Source organism: Dipodomys spectabilis, unplaced genomic scaffold (assembly GCF_019054845.1).
Source record: "Dipodomys spectabilis isolate Male_0828 unplaced genomic scaffold, ASM1905484v1 ptg000179l, whole genome shotgun sequence".
Taxonomy (NCBI): Eukaryota; Metazoa; Chordata; class Mammalia; order Rodentia; family Heteromyidae; genus Dipodomys; species Dipodomys spectabilis.
Genome location: NW_024870856.1, coordinates 394,309 through 417,765, shown reverse-complemented (window position 1 = coordinate 417,765; position 23,457 = coordinate 394,309). Strand labels below are relative to the sequence as shown.

General features: G+C 34.1%; 1 protein-coding gene across 1 annotated transcript in view; it reads right to left on the bottom strand.

The window, feature by feature from the left end:
- The window catches only part of Cdh18 (cadherin 18), a 213,375-nt gene that overhangs the window by 144,526 nt on the left and 45,392 nt on the right, over positions 1-23,457 (bottom strand). Inside the window, exon 3 of the mRNA XM_042695205.1 lies at positions 12,551-12,670. Coding sequence (XP_042551139.1) covers positions 12,551-12,670 — 120 coding nt within the window. The remainder of the gene's footprint in view (positions 1-12,550; positions 12,671-23,457) is intronic.

Here is a 23,457-nt window from a genome sequence, read left to right as displayed (position 1 = left end):
AAAGCTTGAATATTTATTTAAATATTTTTTGTCTCACATGCAATCAATTGTAATGGTCGTCATAAAATCACAATTATTGTTCCAAAGTTCACTGACAATGACACATAGACTTGACTTTTACCTTGGTTTCCACGTTACAATCAGCATCCTGTGGGTGTGTTTTGGAAGGGGTTGCTGCAATCAGGACTGAGCGAGTGCAGTATAAAATGATATTTAGAATAACTCTTGGATTCCAATCAGAACTTACTATAGGACTGTGTGTAGCCACATTTCATGGCTACCATACCTGAAAGTTAAATGTCCTTGTGTGTGACAAAGGAATGAAATACGTGTAGAAATGTTTTCTTTAAATTAATATTTGCAATTAAGTATTTGAACATGATCTGAAACTGGCAATTCCACCTCAAGTTGATTTATAAGCTTGGTTCATCTGCTAAGTTTCAACACTTAGTTACTAACAGTTTGTATTATAGCATTTCTCTTTTGTAATAAGTTGTGACATGTCAATCCATTGTTTCGTGTAGATCATTAAATGTGGATGTCACTTTATGTGTGTGTCTCTGTGTAAAATCTTAAATAATCAAAGATATTATGAAACTTTTTCCAATGAAATTAGGACCAAGTTTGTGAATCTCTGGGTGTTCATATGTATGTGTGTGATTCTGTGTGTCTGTGCATCTGAAATTTGTGATAAATGAACCAATTTTGTTGAACATGCTAAGCTAAACAGTGCATAGAGATTTCTGTACCCATTTCTAGGGAAACAAACTGAAACTGAGGATCATGATCTAAGTTCACTCTGCCACATGGAGAGTTAACCTTCCCCAGAGCAGCAAGAACATAGAACTTATAATTAAAATATAGGTCCCATGGTTTGATTTATAATTTCTACCTCTCAGAACTCACTCTCTAGTAAAACGCTCTCTCCCTGTCTCTCTGTCTCTGTTCCTCTGTCTCTGTTCCTGTCTCTTTGTCTCTGTCTCTGTCTCTGTCTCTGTCTTTCTCTTTCTCTCATTTTCCTTCTCTTTTTGGTTAGCATGTATGCATTGCCAAAGGGATTCATTGTAATATTCCACCTCTCATCCACTTATTTCTCATCCACCTATTTCTCTTTCTTATCTTCCTTGCAGCTTTTTCAAATATTTTAAATGATTTTCAACTATTTCCATATATGTTTTTTCTTTAAGTATTTTAACCAGGTCTGCATTTCAAATAAGATGGAAATATAAATTCTCAGTGAACAATTCTTTGAATTTAGAAGTCTGAGAACTGATTGGAAGCTAGAATTTTTACAAAATTTGAAGGGATTTAGCTAAGCAATTTAAGAATGCCCCCATGGGAGAAAACATTTAATTTCTAAGGCAAATCTATTGCTTTAGTCTGAAGATTGCAGAGCTTCACACATTTGTGAACATTGCTAAAGCCCATACATGATTGTTTCAGGGATAATCATATTCCTTATTCTCATTAGCTGACTTCTAGGACAAGGAACTTTCATTTACTTATTTCATTACTAAGGTATTAAAATGCTTCAATAGATTATGGTAGGAATAACTGTATAACATTTTCTTTTTAATTAAAACAATTACTTAATCATAGTTTTATTTCCTGCTATTTTCTTAATAAATAAATATCTAAAAAAAGTTTTATTTAGAAATTATAATATACTGATGACAAATCCAGATGGAATTTTGTCAAGATATATTATTAGCAGACATGGCTTTAGAGTTCATGGTGATACACAATCAATAAAACCTTTATTGACAGCTAAGAATGAAATGGTCTCCTATAATGTACAAGATTTATCATTTAGAAGATCATCCAGTGTTCTTCATAGATTGATGGTATTGCAGTATTAAAAACTCTTTTCTTTTTAGATCAGTTTTTTTCTGTTCTATAGGAGAAAGATGCACACTGGACACTTGAATAACTTGTAATACCACATGGTAAGTAAGTTCTGCTTCTATTCTCTGGCAAATTGAAAAATTAATAGGGATACATGTGGACCCATTGCACCAATGAGATGTACAAGATGTTATGTCGAAAATGAACTTTACAACTTTGGCGTGTGTGTGGTGGGAGCGGGGGAGATGGGAAGGGATGGTAAGGGGAAACAAAGGAGGAGCCTACAATGCTTGATAAGAAATGTACTCATTACCTTACCCATGTAATTGTAACCCTCTGTACAGTATTTTCACAATAATAATAAAAAAAACTTCCAAGAAGGAAAATGCTGCCCAACAATCTCCTTCTGTCTTCTGGGACGAATTTTAGCCTAGTTTAGCAGAGCAGTTTCTAGTGTTTCTTTGCTGAGCAGTATGTTAGTCACCTCTTAGGGAAACGTGTGAATCTTCTTTGGTCTCTGGCAAATAAAATTATTTTTTTAATTGTGAAAATACCATACAGAGGGGTTACAATTACATGGGCAAGATAATGAGTACATTTCTTATCAAGCATTGTTGCCTCCTCCTTTGTTTCCCCTTCCCATCCCTTCCTATCTTCCCCCCTCCTCCTACCCCTACCCTCCCCCCTCCAAAGTTGTAAAGTTTGTTTATCGACATCACGATTTGTACATCTCACTGTTGCAATCAGTCCACCTGTATCCCTAGTTAAACGAGTATATTAAGTGAAGTAAGCCAGGCCCAAAGAAACATAGATCCCATGGTTTCCCTTATTTGCAATAACTAGTATATGTCTGAGACAAGCAGAAAAGGTCAGATAAGTTGATGTTAGGTGAAATGAACTCCAAGATAAGTATTCAAATGTGTTTGCTTTCATGCAATTGTTTCTAACATATTTATAAGATGGTTTCTTTGTTGCTTTGTATGTCCCTCCCCCACAGTATAACCCCTGCTTTCACTGTATTTGATGTTGGTATCATTTGTGGAGGGGAAGGGCAAAAACAAATCATTTAAATAGGGATACAGTTGAAATTATTTTTAAATGCTGCACTTTCTCAACCTCAGCTCAGTGCTGTCTGTGTTTGGATATGTATACATCTTAACAAACCCAGGGCCAATTTAGCCACTTCAGCAAACAATTGTTTTCCTTTGGAAAGGAGGAATAATTGCTGTCTTCCATGACAAGCTGCATCCTTAATAGTGAGGTGACTTGGTCAAATGATTGATGTGGTCCCATAATTTTAAGGACATTATCAACATTTTATACATTCTATATTTAGATACAATGTTTTAGTTACTACCAACCAACATGATCCTTGTTTAAAAGATATATTAATGAAGGTTAATAAAGGTCATTATACTAGTCATTAGAGTCTAAGGGTCAGGAAAGGAAAAGCATTTTAACAGTAGATTTGAATCTTGATAATATTAAATGCTAATATAAGTCAATAAATAGCACAAATATTAAAGTTTGATAACCTCCAAAAAATTTCCATCTTTTCACTGGCAAAAATACCATAGTTCTGAAGCTGTTATATAAACAGGTACAGAAGGATGTTGTATAATAAATCTTGAAAACAAAGACAATTTTTGCTTATAAGTAATGGATCATTTTAGATACCTGTGTGTGGAATTAAACTGAAATTAAGCCAGGTGCCACTGAGTCATAACTATCTCTAGCTAAATGGAAGGATGAGGTCTGAGAATCTCAGTTTGAAGTTTATCTCAGATAAGACAAATCCAAGAGACTCATATCGCTAATTAACCAGCAAAAAGGCAGAGTTGATATGTGGCTCAAGTGGTAGATCATACGCCATTAACAAAAACCAAAATGAAACAAAAACCTGAGCAAGAGCTGCAGGCCCAAGAGAAGCATCAATCCTGTCTGTAATACTAATCTTTTAAGATCAAGGCTTTGGACATTATTTAAATGACAGAAGGGAAACAATATTAATGCCCATTAAGACCCTAATTGTGCAATACCTGAGAGATATGACATCTTTTGAACACGTAAATAAGCATTTACCAAGAATATGGCCGTTGTAAATCTGGAAGAGAGCTCTCTCAGTAACCAAAATTATTTACCTTCTATAGGTACACAGTGCTATAAAACAGCTCATCAATTAAAATTCTCTTGGTCACCATCACTGTGACAAAATACCTGAAGTGATCAACTTGAACAGGAGGAAAGATTTAGAAGTTTTAGTTTACAAATCCTTACTATAACTACAGTCTGATGTAAAGGCATCATAATATTGAGGGGGAGAACATGGAGAGAAGAGATATTCTCTTCATGGTAACCAGGAAGCAAAGTCACATGATCTTTATAATTGGGACCCTTCAGCCCAAGCCCATTAATCTATATATCTATAAATGGATGGATAATCTCAGGAAGTCGGGATATATATTATTGTATCAAATCACAAGGGTCACACATTCGAAAATTGTATTGTATCAGCCTTCAACTCACAAGCTTTTCAGTCAATATTTAATAGATAAACCTAAGAAATTCTAAAGAAAATGACACTTAATGTTCCCAGAATACACATGCTGTATTTGTATAAATGTTCAAAAGCATATGCAATATGAAAATAATATCAAAAGCAATGAGAGTTTTGGCAAGGTGAGGAACATACATTTATGTCATTTTACTGTTAGTGTATTACATCAATTGTCAATAGACATTTTAATTACTTATTCTAATTTAAAGAAGGATAGCTGGAGAAATAGTAAAACCAAGGCAACGTTTTTGTGTTTACTCTCAAGAAACATTCAGTTGACTCATATCAACGGTTTAGAAATATAAATAAGCCTGTCAGGGAGAACATATAAATAGTTACTACCAAGAAAATATAAGGGTGTTTCCATGGTGTTTTGAATATATTATACCTAATATCCATGGTGATATTGTATGGTTTGCATTTCTGCAGTGGGTTTGCATTTTACAGGTGATGAAATAAAAACTCAGAAGTAATGAAATACTCTCCTGAAGTAACACATTCTTTTAATGTATGATTTAATTGAGATAATAAATTAATATATCAAAATAAATAATGCATCCTTTAGGAAAGGAACCAAGACATGGACACAAGAGGTTTTCCTGTGTTGTTGTTGTTCTCAATTTTGTAAATGTGAGAACTAAGACAAACCTGGAGACAAGATAGATAAGGCACATGACAGCTCTAAAACTTAACAAAAAGCAGTCGTCCTATAATGTAAATCTGTGACCGAAAGTAGTTATACTTCCTTGGATTTTCATAAGTGTGGGGAGGATTAGGGATTTCATATATAGCCAGACAGCACGTGTGTCAAAATAGTCTTTCCTATGGACTTGCCAACCTGTCAATCAGTCAACCACACAGTCCCACAGAGACTGGTTCCAATACATCAGATAGGATGAGGGGATGTGCGCTGGAATGAGCCATTTTGACAGCCACAATGCTGCTGCTTAATGTGTTGTCAAATGATGATATTCACTGAGACTGAACATGGTGAGTGTGTATGAGCTGTGACAGTAAAACCGCGCCATCAATGCTCCATCAGAGGAAATGACACAGAGAGAGCACCATAAGTATTTATTCAAGAAAGCAATGCACAAATAAAGGTTTCAAATATCAGTTGAAGCCCATAACTGCTATGATTCTTCAATTTATTATGTATCTTCACCTCTATATAAAATATACAATACTATTATAAATATACACTAATCACAGGTTTCCAAAGCTTTCCCTTAAGATTTTAAGGTTTTTCATTCTGTCAAAGTTTTCTCTGTTTTCAGAAAATGCTCATCTCTTAATACATACAGTTCCCCTGCTTCAGATGAATGATGTACAAATTATGAATGATAACTCCCTGCAGGTCTTTTAGCAAGCCTGTGTTTGCTAAAGGCAAAAAAAAAACAAAAACAAAAAAAAACATCCAAAAACCAAAAACCAAAAGCTGCCTCTCAGTAAATTTCAGTTGAATACTACCTGGTACCTGGGTGCATAAACTTGTGTATTTCAAGATTCTCTAGGAAGGATAACTTTTTGTCACAAAAAAGTCTACCATATGGGCCTTGTAAAAATCCTACAAGATATATTGCAGCTCAAATCTTGTAATTCAGAAGAAAAGTTATGTAAACTGGACACACACACACACACATACACACACACACACACACACACACACACACACACACACACACCCTCAGTCAAGGATGAATCTCCTGTGCCTCTCAATGAACAAAGCGAAGTCAGTGATGATTCTCATGCTTTTGAGAAATAATATTGGAGTTACTATGGAACCCCCAAAAACACAATGGCATCTATTTATATTATGTTAAGTAAGCCTGACCCAAAGAAACATATGTCCCATGGTTTTCCTTATTAGTAGTGAGCAGATGATGAGCAGAATAGCTTAGCTCAATTGCTATGTACATATGACTATATAAGATGATGCTAAGCAAAATGAACTCTAAGACATAGACACAAGAGGTTTTTCTTTGTTGTTGTTCTCTCTCTATGTGATCTCTTTTTCCTTTTCTGATTTTTTTCCATGTATGGTTTATCCCCTGTGGTCACTATATTTGATTTTGGTACTGTGAGTATTGTATATACATCTATCTGAATTAGGGAAGGGAAGGAGAACAAAAAAATAGTGAGACAAAGAACAAGAAGGAAAACTATGCAACAGTGATACTCACAAGACATTATGTTGGAAATGATCTGTACAACTTGGGGGGGGGGGATTGGGGGAATGGAAAGGGGGGGAAATGAAGGAAGGAGTAACAAGTTCAACAAAAAATGTACTCACTACTTTACTTATGTAACTATAACCCCTATGTTCATCGCCTTGACAATAAAATTAAAAATTACATTAAAAAACACAATGACATATAGATACCAGAAAATGTGGCCCAAAAGGAAATGATGGGGCCTTTGTGAGAAAAAAAATAATCACAGTTTAAATCTTGTTTTAATCTCTTTAAGTTAGATGGATAATTATAGTTGTAGATGGATTTATATCTATTAAAATGGATTTATGTATACATCTATATGGGCAATTATATATGTATAAATAGATTTAACAATGTATATATAAGTATACATTGATATATATAGGTAAATATCTATAGGTAAATATATGAATGTATGTCTATCTCATATATAATAGATCTCTCTCTATATATATGCCTATATATATAAAATGTATCTATATATCTATCAATAGATACAAATGTACATATAAAATATGATTATCAATAATTTATATAAATAAAATGAACAAATATATAGTAATGTATAAACACATAAAATTCAGTTAATAGAGCTATTTTTATAATTAGGGTAGGAATAATTGTGAATAGAAATGCATCTCCTAATTTTTTTTTTTTAGTCAGTCATGGGGCTTGAACTCTGGGCCTGGGCACTGAACTTGAGGTCTTCTGTTCAAGGCTAGCACTTTACTACTTGAGCCACAACACCACTTCCTACCTAAGGTAATTGATTTAAAGAAAATTACCAAACATTCACGAGAATTATAGCATTTTTCATCCTGGGACAGGAGGAAGAAATGGCTTTTAGAATAAATTTAAAGCAGCTGGGGGAAAATGAAAATGCTTAATGAATGTGTTCCATGAGTTACGCTTAATGAGGTTGAAAGACTAAGAAGGGTACCTGTAATACTTTCTGCCAGTCATCAATTCAATATTCAGTAATTAATTATCAAGCAGCTACTATGTTTCCTAGGATATTAAGCGAAGATATAAATTATGGTACAGTAAGTTTGGACTCAAAACTTCTTCTAAATATAAATATTTCTTTTCCTTTTTTCTTTTGTATTTCAGATTTTATAATGAACCACTGTTAGTCTATTTAGGAAATTATTAATCATAAAGAAAGTAGAGACCAAGAAATTTCCCAAAAGTCTAACTTTGTTATCAGCACTGCACTAATTTTTCTCATAACTTAGTCATTTTCATTCTAAATTTATATACGTGGAAAACAGGAAGCCACATTTTGAATAATTTGTTCTATTTTTCAAGAGACTTTTTATTCTAGATTTTAACATGAAGCATCCCCAATTGTTTGGCTGTACAGAATGATCAAAATACACTCTATGTATTAATGCTTTGCTAAGTATTTTTTGTGAATTAATATCACATAAACCTAGTTTACTAATCTTTTGGTAAAAAGTCTAGTACACATTTCCTTTATTTCCTCATGATGACACACCAAAATAATTCCTAGGACTTGTATTTCGGGGCTGCCGATCTTCAGCACGGGTGGAGCCTGATGTTTGTGGGTACTTCTCCAGTTCCTCTTAGTGGGTGTTACAAATACAAAAAGGTTTTACTGACACGAAGATGTGAAGGTTAATGTCTTTTAAAATGTGTGACCAAAGCCCTTGAGCTGCTCAGATATGCTTGGAAAGTGGTTTCTTGTGTATATCATTAAAAGTTAGCATTATGAGGTTAAACATTTCTGCACCTAAAAAGTAAATACAATATTTATCACACACTCTACAGTAGATTTGTTTCCAATAAAAACTCATACACTAACGAGTAAAATATTTATAAAGACGATGTGGAAATGAGGAATAAATTCAAAATATAAATGTGTAAAACAGAGTAAATTAGTCACTGGTTAGGCATGTGCCAATAACTTTTATAAAAATATGTGGAAAGCAGGCTGCTAAAGGTGGTGACTCATGCCTATAATCCTAGCTACTCTAGAGGCTGAGATCTGAGGATCCTGGTTCAAGCCAGACCAGGCAAGAAAATCCGTGAGACTCTTGTCTCCAATAAACCACCTGAAAACCAGAGGTGGTGCTGTGGCACAAAGTGGTAGAGTGCTAGCCTTGAGCAAAAGGGCTCAGGGACAGCGCCCAGGCCACATAACAGATTAAAAAATATGTCGGGCGCCGGTGGCTCACGCTTGTAATCCTAGCTACTCAGGAGGCTGAGATCTGAGGATAGCTGTTCAAAGCCAGCCAGGGCAGGGAAGTCAGTGAAACTCTTTTCTCCATTAAACCACCAGAAAACCGGAAGTGGTTCTGTAACTCAAGTGGTAGAGCGCTCGCCTTGAGTTGAAGAGCTGAGGGACAGCGCTCAGACCCAGAGTTCAAGCACCATGACCGACCAAAAGAGAAAAAAAAAAAATGTGGACAACTTTATTGATTTTCCATAGTTTACACACATGATTTCTTTTTCTTTTTTTTTGGGGGGGGGGGGGATCCAGTCATGGTGCCTGAACTCTGGGCCTGGGCGCTGTCCCTCAGCTCTTCAGCTCAAGGCTAGTGCTCTACCACTTGAGCCACAGCACCACTTCCGGCTTTTTTCTTTTTGCTTATGGGGTGCTGAGTAATTGAACCCAGGACCTCATGCATGCAAGGCAAGCGCTCTCCCACTCAGCCACCCTCCCAGCCCCATGAATTCTTAAAGTTTATTTTCGTTCATAATAATCACCATGGTTCACATTGTAAACAAAATAAGTAAAATACACTTCTGGATTTATAAACCAATAAAGTCTTCTCTTCTTAGGATCAGGCTTTCATCAAGTATTCAATTTTCCTTTGATTGAACATCAGGAGGATAGAATACGCTGTGTGAAATGGACGCAAATATAACTTTCATGTTTTAGCAGAAAATAACATGAAATATTTCCTAAGCTATTGAGTATAAAAAGGCTAGTAAAGAGAATACCAAATGATATCAAAGTAATGACTTTCAAACAGACTTTCATTTGCAGGTAAAAGCTACACACCAGCATTATAGGTAATCTTTCCGGTTTGTTCCTGAAGACACTTTAGATGTACAGTTGTTTGACCACAATTTACCTGCTGCTGTCAACACCTGTCAGAAATTGTATAATTTGCAAAGAGACATGGAAATCTTGAACAAACTTATTTAAATTGAATGATGTTGATGCTAAATACACAGAGCCCAGGACTGGTGTTTGAGCTCTGATGATAAACACTCCGCAGAGTTTTCTCCTTTTCTTTCATTGCTTAAGACATTCTCATTTAGCATATTTCCTCATAAACTTGTGCAGATTTCTGTTTTCATAAATGGTAAAAAAAACTTTCCTTACTTATCTATTTCACAAAAAGTGTTCTTTGAATAGAATATGAATAGAACATGAATAGAGCGAGCAAAAGTGGGCCTCTCTTATTTAATTGCCATGGTCCTCTGGACATCTCAAGAGGTGGGGAGTTTTCAAATAATGTTTTATTTGTGGGTACTTTATAAGCTATCCCATGTCATATTTATCTCACCAATTTACTTAGAATGGGAAACAACACTTGTGTTTTAGTCTACTGATTAATGAGGCTTTGATATAGAGTAAGTCAGATATTATTAAATCAATTCTATGAAGTATGATAATTCAAGGATTACCTAATTTAATTATTTTGAAATTGCAGTTCTCATATGATTCATACAACCCAGAGACACAGTTTCTTTGGAAGCTGATAATTAGAACATCATGGCCCATACCAAAGTGTACTTTTTCATTTATCAGAAACAAGGCAATCCAAATACTGATCATAATCATAAATACACACCTCTTAATTTATTTGGGGATAAAAAGTAGTAATTATTATCACTGTATTCAGTAAAAGTAATCAGAAACATTTTGAGATAGAGTTCCTCCAATAAGTATGACAAAATTAAGTCATGCTAGAAAAATACATATTTATAAATGATTACTCTTCCAATCCTTTTCATGCAACATTTCATTCAGAACAATGGACTCTTTCATTTTCACTATGATGGTTTGGATTATATCCTAGTGACTTTCAAACACAGAGTGGATTAAATTCTTTACTTCTGATGATTAATTGCATAGTAATAGCACTTTAAACACAAATTGCCAATAAATAGTCTTAATTTTCAAGAGAGTAATTAGTATTTTATTTTATAACCCTTCTTAACACTTTCTAAAACAACTTTGTAATGAACACATTTGCATTTTGAACTTTCTTTTAAAATACTTAGTTCCATTCAGGACTCAGTAGTTAGACATTTATCAATAGGCCCTCATGATACATTAGCCAGGACAACAATTTAATACTGGTAGGAAACAAGTTAATAGAGAGGTTTCCATTCATTTGCTACAAATTCTCACTTGAAAAAAGGAGAAAACAAAATTGTATGCATCAGAATTTATATAGTATCCTATGTTTGGGATAAACTCTCATGTTGATTAATGAGGTATTTACTTTATCCATGCTTACATATATATATATATATATATATATATATATATGAAAAATTTACTCAGAATTGGTTGATATGTTTACTTCAGTTAAAACAGACGATAGCCCTGTCCAATCCTAGCCAGGACCTTTCCTTGGATGCCTATGTTGTCCATATCTGAAATCACATACATATGTATGTGCCACAAAAACAGGAAAATATAAAATTCATATGACTTTATTGAACATTAATATTCACGAGGAGAATAGAAGGTAAGCACATATTCCACTCAAGATATCTTCATTGTAGCAACCATCTAATAAGTGAATCTGGCCCCTTTTTATGTTAATGAATATGTGTCTTTGTAAGGGGATGATTAATGGTTTAACACAATCTGTGTGTGCATCTGACTGTGTGTATTATACTTACTAAACATGGCAATGTGTACCTTTACTCCCATTCTGTGTTTGCTCTAGGTAGATATATATTCAAGATGAAAATACATTCTCTAAAATTTTACACAAACTGGTGTCTGTGGATATATAAGATATAGTTGATAAACAATATCAACTGAAGACTTTAAGCTTTCTAAATATTTCTAACCTCTTTCACCTGGCTATGAATGTGTACAAACATGTGTAGACACTTTTCCTATACCATTTTGGTTTCTAGGTTAACAAGGATGCTTTTCTAATTACTTAGCAAAATATTGAGAGGAACAAAATTTTCATGTTACAGATTCTCACATTTTATATTTTAATACCTTGAAAGGTCTACTTTACTTTAATGATATATTACATTGTGTTCTATGATTAAGATGATGTAGTACATAACTAAAATCTATATGTATAATCTTTCCTCTACAACTGCACCTGTATGAGTTCTTTCCTGTAGAGTTAGTTTCATCATGGAAAGTGTTTAGCAATGTATTTGGAATCTATTCCTGGAAATTAACTCTTGTTTTAAAATACATTGAGGAAAGAGAGAAAGTATATAACACAGACAAGTTCTCTTGCAACAAGATAATAATGAAAAACACTAATGGAAAACAGCAAATGCAAAGCACTAATATTAAGGTATTGAGAAAGGGCTTATGAAATTAAATTATTTTAGCTAGATTGATGTCCTTTTGAAGAAAATTGGAAAATGACTTGCAAACTGGAAGCATAAATAAACAGTTCCTTAGAGAACACGATGCTTCCTTTTAGTTGATATTTACATCATACACCACCATATCTGACTTATTTGCTGATACTGAGTGTCTAAAATTGTCCTTGTGCTAGTTTCAAATAATGAACCTGCAGATATCTGCCTTCTACATAGCAGGGATTAATGATTGTCCCAATACACCAGTTTAAGTATAAATCTAAAGGTCCTAAATGACAATATCTAATGAGGATCTAATGCACATAGAAACAACAGATTTTATTGCCAGAAATACTTGCAGAAAGTTATCCATAAATACACTGACCTGTTTTGGGATCTACAGAGAAGTAAGGTTGTCCCTGGAGAATGCTGTACACCACGCGGGCACTGTTTCCATAGGTTGGGTCATCCGCGTCAGTAGCTGCCACCTGTAGAACAGAGGTACCTGTGCATTCAGGAAAACAAATTTTAGTGCACAATGGCATTTAGTGCATAGCTAATTTGAATACAGAAACAGGTATGCTTAAATATCTATGGGAAGCTAGAATGCTACCGAATTCAATTAAATTTAAATCACATTTGTGTATTACACATACCACTTACTTTCATGCCCTGGCTTCAATGGCCCGAAAGAATAGAACACAGGGCATTGATTCTGATCTACTTTAATGTGACTGTGTAATGAAATTGCCATGAAAGGGCTTTTTTGACCATGAGAGAACCAGAGTAGCCTTGGTCTGATCTTCATAAATCAGATTGTTGTTACCCGTGGTTCAATAAAGGGCACAGTGAGTGTGTGCTGCATGCTTCAGAACTATTAGGAAACTGGAGATGGACGGGAATGTGATTAAGGTGAGGCGATGAGTGAGCTGACATTCAATTATCAGTGACAACAAAATAGCACATCCAAATCCCTTTCCACCTTTGTGGTATTGCTACTTCTTGCCTGGAGTGCTAATGAGTGTCAGAATTAGTCTCCTATGCAGAAATCTCTTTTTGTGGCTTCTCCCCATAACAGACACAATTTCCTTTCTAAAGAAAGGGTCCATATTTGTTGACAGCCATAGATATTTTAACATAAAGATGAACTATAAAACAATTTATAAATTTATAGATATTTAGCCATGAAAATATACCTAAAGTGCTTATATTTGTTACACAGGTTGCACAATTAAATACACTATATTGTATTTCACATACTACTTAATGAAAACTGGTTTCAAGGTAAAATTATGCTGCTCAATTAAGAGCTTTGCAACTGTATTGAATACTTAGTGGATAAGAGTTCTCAATTATTGATGAAATGTGCTTTATGCTCTAATGATTAGTAGTGAATAGCTAGAAAATTCTGAGATACGTATCTAACAAAAATATTTTTACAATCAAGTGCTTGTATATGAAACATCGTAGCCATTTTTTAAACTGGAGTATAGAACCACAGACAATTTTCAAATTTGAATTTTAACAATGTTTAGGGTTTCTGTTTAGTTATAGATTCTGAACATCTGTGTTAAAATTAATATGCAACCTTAAGGAAGGCTTTGTCTATATCATCAAGGAATTTCCAAAGATTTTTAAAAAATCTAAGATCAATTCAAAAGACAATCCTTTCTAGCATCTACTTGAATTTCTAACTATTATTGGTTCTGGCTTCTAAATATGTTTTAACTCAGATTCTAAAAGCAAATATTTTCAATTATCTCTAGAAAGATGAAAAATATTGTGTTATTTATGAAAGTTATTATACATTATAGAATAATAAAATGATATACTGATACATTAAAAGTAAAAATGTGGGGAAATTGAGTTATGTATACACTGAATTTGAAAATCAAAACAAGCAATAAGACAGAAATTTTGCTGAGTATTTATATCAAAGAAATCAAACCTGCATTCACATAAAAACTTGTTTACAAATACTCATGGAAGCTTTGTTTATAATTCTCCCCTCCAAAAAAAAAATCAAGACAAAAATCAGTATCTCTGTTTGAGACAAAATTCTGTTGCATTCTCTGTAAAGAATTATATCCAAATTTTGGGTAAATCTTCAGATTATCATAGTAAGTTTCTTAAACCAATATTGTAAGATTTATGTTGCATGATTTCATTTAGGTAGAAATCAGTGAGCTATTCATCATTAGGTCTGGGTACAGGGACTGGACAGAAGTGGTTAGAAACAACAAGTGAGATTATTGTTATGTGAACTTCAAGATTTTGATAACTGTGGTGGAGGTGGGATTAAACATAGATGAAATGGAAGTATATGACCTCACATAAATTTATACAATCAAAACAAAGTCTACATGACATTGGTTTTGTATGCCATTCAATATGCTTGTTAAATTTTTTAAAGGTATTTCCACTGGAATGAAATTAAATATTCATTTTGCTTCACGTTTCTTTTCCCACAAATACAAGTAGAATCTACGATGATCTCAAAATTTAAAATATTAGAAATATATGTGTGATACTCCTTCAGACCTACTATCTATCAAATTTTTTTCCAAACTTTCTGGTGTGGTTAAATCAATTTCCACCTTAGCTTGTGAGAAATGTTTAAATATAGATTTTCTGGTCTATTAATAATTATGGTTATTGTAATTACAGAATATTACAGACTGTGTCTCCAATATTGCCTGGTGCATTCAACCAATTGGTTGTGATTTGTATAGAAAATAAACTTTCCGAATACTCTTTGCTCAAAATCCTGGTCTTTAGAAGGAAAATCCAATCATTGAGAGATGATTGGTTCTGGCATGTGCTAATGGTCCATTCATGAGTTCACAGACCAGTGAAGTACCAGAAGACAGGCCAGACCATGCCACTGCATTTTATTTCATGACTTCGAAGGTCCTGACCTGATCCCTTCCTGTTTATCTTTCTGCTTTCTTTCCTCGTGAGGTTGACAAACTGTGCTTCACTACACTGCTGACTAAGCCTCTTTTGCCTTATGCAGGCTAAGAGCCACAGAACCAGCAGATGCTGGCTGAAAATACCTGAAACCAAGAGATACCTGATCCAAAGGAAGATGTGCTCCAGTAGTTCTTTATTTCAGGCATTTGTGTTACAGAAACAATAAAAACTAAACAGACAACTTTTAACAAGCTTTAGCCCTGAAATACTGATTTAAATCAAAGTAGTTTTTAATGTATAAGAAGGAGGACTTGGAAAACCATTATGTGGAAAAGTCCGAGAAAAGTACATTATAAGAACACACTTCATTTGCTGTGATGGGCTGGATTTCGGCATGACCTAAGAGCTGTTAGGGGTGGAATGAGATGTCTATCAAATCCTGGTCTTGCTAAGAGGGGATAGGAATGCACACAGACAATGGCAGTGAGCTGACGACTGAGACACAGACAAAATTAAGAAAAGCATAACATGCTGGTCGAGCAAGTAAATGTTCTGTGAGGAGTAAAAGAGAAGGGAACAGAACAGAGAAAAAAAAGATAACACTCCATCCTGGTCCTAATGTATGGTTGTTAACAGCTACCTACCCATGACTCTGAATAGTGTATCTCACAGGGATTCGTAAATTCTATTTGCATGTCAAACAAAGAGCAGCAAATTACCTCTTGCACTATACTCTGCTGGAGTCTGAAGGCTTCAGAATACACTTCTGAGTGTAACAGATTGCAGGTTATAGGGAGGTCAGATGTGGCAACAGCATGACCTAACAAAAATTCAGCCTGTTATAGAATACAACATCCAAATCAGGGACTGGGGTTAAAAAAAAAAAAAAAAAGGTCTCTTCAGCACAAATGGGAAATACAATAATTTCTTAATTTCTTGCTTATTTGAACTAGAAATTAAGAAAAAATATAATACAAAATAGTATTTGCAGAACTTCTTTTAGGCTGCGAGAAGGTCTATTGTTAGTCATTATTTCTCTAGAGGAAGTTATGTCTCTTAAAAATGTTGAAATCCTAAAGCCCAGTTTGATGATTTGGGATGTTTGTATAGTGTTTGGTCCTTAAGGGTCTTCTAGGAGATGAGTAAGATGATGAGCTTCCATGAAACAGGAGGTATGGGCCACTTAAAGAAGCTGAATGTGCTGCTACTTTGACCTTGAAGTTAATATTCTCCAGATCTGTTTTCAATAATATTGGTTGCTTAAGCCATTCAGTCTCTAGCATTCTGCTACAGTGCTCAACCACAACAACAAATCTAGTAAATAAATAATTTAAAGAGATATTATCAAAACTTTTGTATTATGGAATAGTTTCCACTCACAATTCACATTCTAACTCCTACCATGTGGAAGCTCCCTGGAATTCAATCTTTGGATACAGTATGTTGCACATATAAGGAGGTAGTAAGAGGTTGTACTAGTATAGTTTTAATATAACTTTGATTCTTTTAAGCATGGGGAATTGTAAGAAAGAAATTCTTGCAAATGACACATACATACTCACACAAACACATGCACAAGGAGAATTCAAGAGGAAGACATAGATATGTCTTAGCATGTTATATGTATAACTTAAAAGCCAGAAGGAACTACCAAAAAGTTACTAAAAGTCATGGGAAAACTACTGAGAATAGTTCCTTAGCATTTGCAGGGAGAATACCGCATTGCAACTGTCTCAGTTCCAGCCTTCTGGTCTTAGGAGCTAATAAATTTCTGTTGTTGAACCCACACAGTTTATGAACAAATGAGCAGAATGCATCACAGCTTTCCTAGGAATGTTGGATATTTATTTTCACCATTACATTTGCTTTATTTTTGAAATTTACCATGAATAATCAAGGAGATAAAAAGTAATTCCCATGCATGTTTATAGTAGTTGGGAATTTATGTTTTCTGTTTTTAAACATCAAAGCTTGTGAGTGGTCTGCTTAATCTCATATTAAAAATAAATTTCTAAGTTTACATAAGTGATTTTCATGAAAATTTTTATTTCTTGTACAAGTGTTATTATGAATAAAAAAGTGTTAATCTTTATATGAAAATAATCTCACAGAAGAGACCACTGGATTTATCAAAGATATGGCTGGAAATTTATGAAAACAATAGGAACAGAAAATATTTTGTTGATATTACTAGACTTCCAAATGCAAATCTGAAATTGAGGCCTCAAATTCCACTATTCCACCAGAGTACCAAAAGAGGAATCAGGTTTGTTATTTGTTTCTCTCCTAGGATATAAGGCTTTGATTACTAGGTACTAAATCAACAGCAACTTCCCTACATAACCATGCTTCCCATTATAGACACCATAAACTTGCTTGTTAGAGTATCACATTAATGCAGCTACTTGGGAGGAAGAGATCTGGAGGATAGCAGCTTTAGGCTAGCACTAACAAAAATTTAGCAAGACCCACTTCAGTACATAATCTGCCCCTAGCAATATTGTTCTGTTATCCAAGCTACAAGTTAAATATAATTCAGAGAATGATAGTCCAAGCTAGCATAAACAAAATGCAAGAGTTTGTTTAAACCAAAAAAATAACCAAAGCAGAGCTGGGTACCAGTGGCTCACACCTGTAATCCTCAGGAGGCTGAAATCTGAGCATCGTGGTTCAATGCCACCCATGCAGGAAAGTCCCTGATACTCTTAACCCCAATTAACCACCAGAAAACCGGAAGTAGCACTGTGACTCAAGTGGTAGAGCACTTGTCTTGAGCTCAGGCCCAGAGTTCCATTCCCATCACTGAAGAAAAAGAAAACAAATATATTGAAATAAAAAAAGGATTGGGGGCATGTCTCAAATGGTAGAGTACATGCCTAGTAAGTGAAATCCCTAAGGACAAACCCTAGACCCACAATAAAATATTTTAAAAAAACAAACCTATATATGTGGACAGAAGTATTCACTGTATGCACCAATATAATAATAAAAAATATTGCTTTTTAAAATTACAGCTGCTATTTGTTATACAATGTTCCCTTATTAAATATTTCCTATGGCTTACACTAATCTGTTCCCAGGATAGAAATTAATGCCTCTCAGCTGATGTTTCAGACAAATCTGGAAAAAGATTTCAGTACATAAAACAGCTTTAAAAATGTATTTCCTACAATAAAACTTAAGTCTGTTTCCTTTGGGAATTGCCCTGTCATCTTTCCACTCGGCTTCTCTCTGTACGGCTGCTTTATAAATAGCACATGCTTTATGAAGTTGCATATCAATGAGAAGCAATAGGAGTGGACTACCTTAAAAGTCTCTACAGACCAATTTGAAATATTTAATAAGGCATTTGAATACCAAGCAAACACACTCTGAGATTGCCAATTGCTACGCATGACTTGTCAGAGTTCACAACTCTGTTAAAATCTCAGGAGAACCTGTGTTGAACAAGAACATTGAGTAAAAATAAGCTGAAGATTTATGGAGGCTGAGAATACCTCTCTGAAAGAATCTCTTAGGGCTTATTTCTCAGAAGATTTTCCCAGGCACTATTAAAAAGCAATAGTCATGAAGATATAACCAAAATTTCATTCGGCACAGGATGACTGTACCCTCACCAACAGAGCAATATCACTACTTTCCAGTGAACGGGTAATTTAATAATGCTTTATTTATTCAACAGTCATAAGATTTTTGAAACACACACACATATATGTATACACACACACACACACACACATACACATATATATGCGATAATACTTGTGACACATCTGTGTTGGGTACTACATGGAACTTCACTATTACTTTAACATCCTGGCTATTGCTAATTTCTATGTAAATTGAAATCCAGCTGTATATCCAAGTACTCAATGTGAATTTCACATCACTGAAGTACCTTAAATGTTCTCTTCCTCAAATGGATGAAGAAAGTAGAGACATGATAAGCATTGGCTGAGAATGATGTGAAAAAAACTCTCCTTATAAATCACATAATTTAATAATTAATCACAGATCTCTTCAGAAAATGATGGTAATATGTTATAAATATGGAATACTGATATTCAAAAAGTTTATAGAATTTAAGCCCTGCTCCATCAAAAAACAAAAACTGTCTCTGTGAACATTTTCCATCTGTTCCCTTGCTTCATTGGTTCTTATTCTGGTGAATCTTGTTTAATAGTTACACATAGTCATGCTGTTTTCACTTACAAATTCCTTGATGGTGGGTAATGTCAAATAGGACATTTGTACCTGGGAAGAGGTCACTTTGTATTATAAATAAATCACTTTGTATTATAAAGACAAACTTCTCAATATATTTTAAGAAGAGAGTGTTTGTGGGAAAATATGCAGGAAAAAGCCAGCTCCAAGGTAACATCGTGCAGCTCTCCTGCAACCATACAGAGATGCTTTTGATCCTTGTGCTTTGCCCACAGGACACAGGTGTAGAAGTAACTGGACGGTTACAATGCCACCACCTTGCCGATCTTGTAGAAAGTGTACTCTTGTATTGCTTTCAGAAGCATTTCTCACCCTGCCTTCTCAGCTTGATTTTCAGGAATGTGCCACTGATGTTGTTTAGTCATGCTCATTAAACGAAAGTGATGGGGAAAGGGTTATAAAAGAGAATTGTGAAAACAGGAAATTTATCCCTCTTCATTCTTCCCCCCTCTTCTTCTTCTCTTCCCTCTTTCCTCTCTTCTTCTTCTGTGAGTGGAATCTGTGGATCAGGACCTTGCTTGGATGGTTCTAGCACCCATTCAGCTGTCTCTTTCAATTGGCACCCACCGTATTAACCACCTAGGATTAGATATTCCTCTCTCATTAACTCTTACCTTGGCTTACTCACCCTCTACTCTGACATTTAATTCTACTATTTTTGTAACTTACACCTCATATTTCACCTTTTATTATTTGACCTGACAATGAATTTGATATTTTCTGATTGAACACCCCTACAGAAGTTGTTTGTAAATTTTCCCAACTGTCACTCACTTTTCTCTTAGCAGTAAATGCATATGGCAGACCAAAGATAAAATTCAAGGTCTAAAGTTGGCTGTAGCATAATTAGTATTGTGTGAGTATGTATGCAGATCCTGGGGTTTAATCTCACTGACTATATGCTGTCCCTGACCTTTTGTGCTCAAAGCTAGCTCTCTTCCACTTGAGCCACAGATCTACTTCCAGCTTCTTGATCATTTACTGGAAATAATATCTCACAGATGTTTCTTCCTGGAATGGCTTCAAGGCACAATCCTCAGACTTCAGCATCCTTAATAGCTAGAATTACAGGTGTAAGCCTAAGTACCCCACTATTATAAGTACTTTTAATTCAACAAATTCAATTACTCAGCAAATTGTGAGCTGAGTCAAAGACCTTTTAGAAATTTCTTGAATGTATTTTATATAAAATTATTATGCTTAGGAAGTATGTTTTCTACGGTGAAAAAAAGCAAATTCATTGATGATGTCTACACATTTAAATATTTCCCAAAATATCCAGTGAGTTATTTGTGTGATTTATGTAAATCATTTTAGAAAAGATCTTTTCAAAGTTCCTTTATTTTCTTCTTGGTATTATCAATATCTTTTAATAATGAAACTCTTGTCTTTAATATTTAGCTGAAGTTAAGTTCATAATAAATATTTCTGCTACACTATTGTAAAAGTTTACTAGTCTTTCTATAGCTCAAAGTTTGTAAATTTTTTCAAGTCCTTCCATATCTGAAAAACCTATATTTCCCTCTGTTTCAATATCAACATTTGTTCAAATCAATCTATTATTTTTTACATTTATATAGTTGTCATGAAAATATTCATGAAAAATTTATGTGTATATAAAAATGTATGTTTTATATACAGTGTGTGTGTGTGTATATATATATATATATGTATATATATATATATATATACATGTAAAACGTGACAGATCTTTGAATGAGTAGAGACATAATTTTAAACAGAAGTAGAAAAGAACCTTTTAGTCTGCTTTTCTGCAGGAAAATTCACTAGAATTTAATTTTTTTTACCAAGTGTTTGCTGTAATTCTCTTGCTTAAAATATCTAATCCATCAACAGAATATGTAAGAGAGGATTAAAGAGTGTTGTTTCCTTATCAACTTTTCTGGAAACAGTTATAAGAATATGAGTGTTGAAATTGCTTAATGACCAAATTTATGCTCTGACTGTGCAGTTTAAGCATATACTGGTACTGCAACTGACAGAAATATTGAATATATTGTGATACAACAAATTTTTTGTCTAAACATCATTCAAAGGTAAATACTTAAACCTCCAACTTACTATTTCTCCTTTGATTTAAGACTAGACATTCTATACGATGAATGTTGATGATGTGTCAAATGATTTAGATCACATTTTAAAATTATTTGATGTATGATTAGAATTAGTTGTCCTATTCATCAGGGAAGAAAACAAATGTTGCATGATGAATACAAGTATAAGAAAAACAAATGTAAGATACTGCTGATGTAATTTTAAAAGTAAATATTATGTTCCCAAATCTTTTTGTAGTATTCTCAAATCAAAGCAGCAATTAAATATAAAGTACTACAATAGAATCCTGTTAAGGGGAGAAGGAGGTGGCACAGTATCATGTGCCACTGAGAAAAGTTGGCTTGCTGTATCAGTAGAGTAGCTCGACACTAGATTGAAGTGAGTGAGAAATCAAGGCCTATCTGAAATCAAGTTATTTTTGTTAGTGCACATAATCTACCATTCAAAATTGTTGTGATATATTTCCTTTTTTTATGTCTCAGAAGATATGCCCAAGGAATTTCAAAAAGAAATGAAACCATAAGATAAGATTCCAACAGTGGATAAAATACCCTGAACATTCTGAGATCATTAAGATCATCAAACTGGGATGAATGAGAAAAGTTAGGATAAATAAGGTGCATCAGATATTTGTCCCCGATAAGATAAACATTTCTCTGTCCAACTAAGCCCTTGCAAATACCAGAACTAGAACTGTGAAAATCATGTGGACAACTTATTAAATTAAATATTCCAAAAAATGAAGAATTTCTTAAACCTTTCCTCTACAAACAAATTGAATTATGTTTTCACTTTACCATGACGCATGGAGCCCTTGGGTAACTTTTCTTCTACGTCCATGACCAGGCTTGATGTTAGCATGTTAAACATTAGAACCATTAAGCCTTCAATTAAAAAAAAAAGGTTTAAAAATTGCTCACAAGAGGAGTATTGAAAAATAAGAATAAATCAGAAAATGTTTCAGTAAATGAAAAAGTCCATATCAGAATGGTATATCAAAGAATAAAATAGCTCACACCAATAGTCAAATGTCTGTGGTAGATAAGAATGAATTTACAAGTACAAACAGTGAATTTGAGGAGCTAAACAAAGGGATTTTAATGAGATTGATTGTATCCAAGAATTAATACAATAATAAAGATAAAGATAAAAATCACATTAAGCAAATCTGTCTCTGAGAGCATTGCTGCTACCCTCAAATGCAACTTTTCAGAAGATTTACATTGTCCTTACATATTTATTGTTCACATATTCCATTAGCGATACCTGATACTGAAATGAAAATATATATTTAAGTGACTTACAAACAGTATATTATTATAAAATTCAAAGTAATTCCAAAGCTCACTACAATAAATATTAAATTAAAAAATAAGCCCCAGAGAACTTAGTATTATCTCCTTTAAAATTTTCAGTTATATGTAGTTAAAAACCAATGTTCATTCCTATAAAAGCAGTATGTATCCCCAAAGTCAATTTGTGTTAAGTGTACGTGCCTCAACCATTGTCCACTGTGGAAATTTTCTGCACATAACATGAATTCTGAAGTTTGGATCCTCTCAGTGCCAGGTGTGGAAGAGTAGCTGGTAGTCCCAGCTACAAGCAAAGCAGTGGTGAGAGGAGGAACACATTCTGAGTCGGATTCCTTACACAACAAGCAAGTGAAAATACAAGAGGAAAGGAAAAGACATTTTGATTTGCATTTTTCTCCAGAGAAGTAGAGCTTTTCTTCATGTGTCTATTGGCCATTGGTATTTCCTCTTGAGAGAAGTCTCTCTTCAAGTCTTTAGACCACTTATTAGTGGAGCAGTTGTTTCTTTGAGGGATTTAATTTGGGGGATTTAATTTCTTGAGTTCAAAGTATATTTTATACGGCTAGAGAAGACCTTCTCCCAATTTGTGGGCCTTCTATTGATCTTGCTAGCTATGTTCTTTGATATGCAGAAGTTCTGCAGTTCAATGCAATCCCAAGTGTCCCACCACTCTTTGATTTGTTGTGTTTCTGAGTCTTTATTAAGAAAATTCTGGCCTGTGCCAAGGAGCCCTAGAGTTTCTCCTCTTCTACCTCACCCCAGTTAA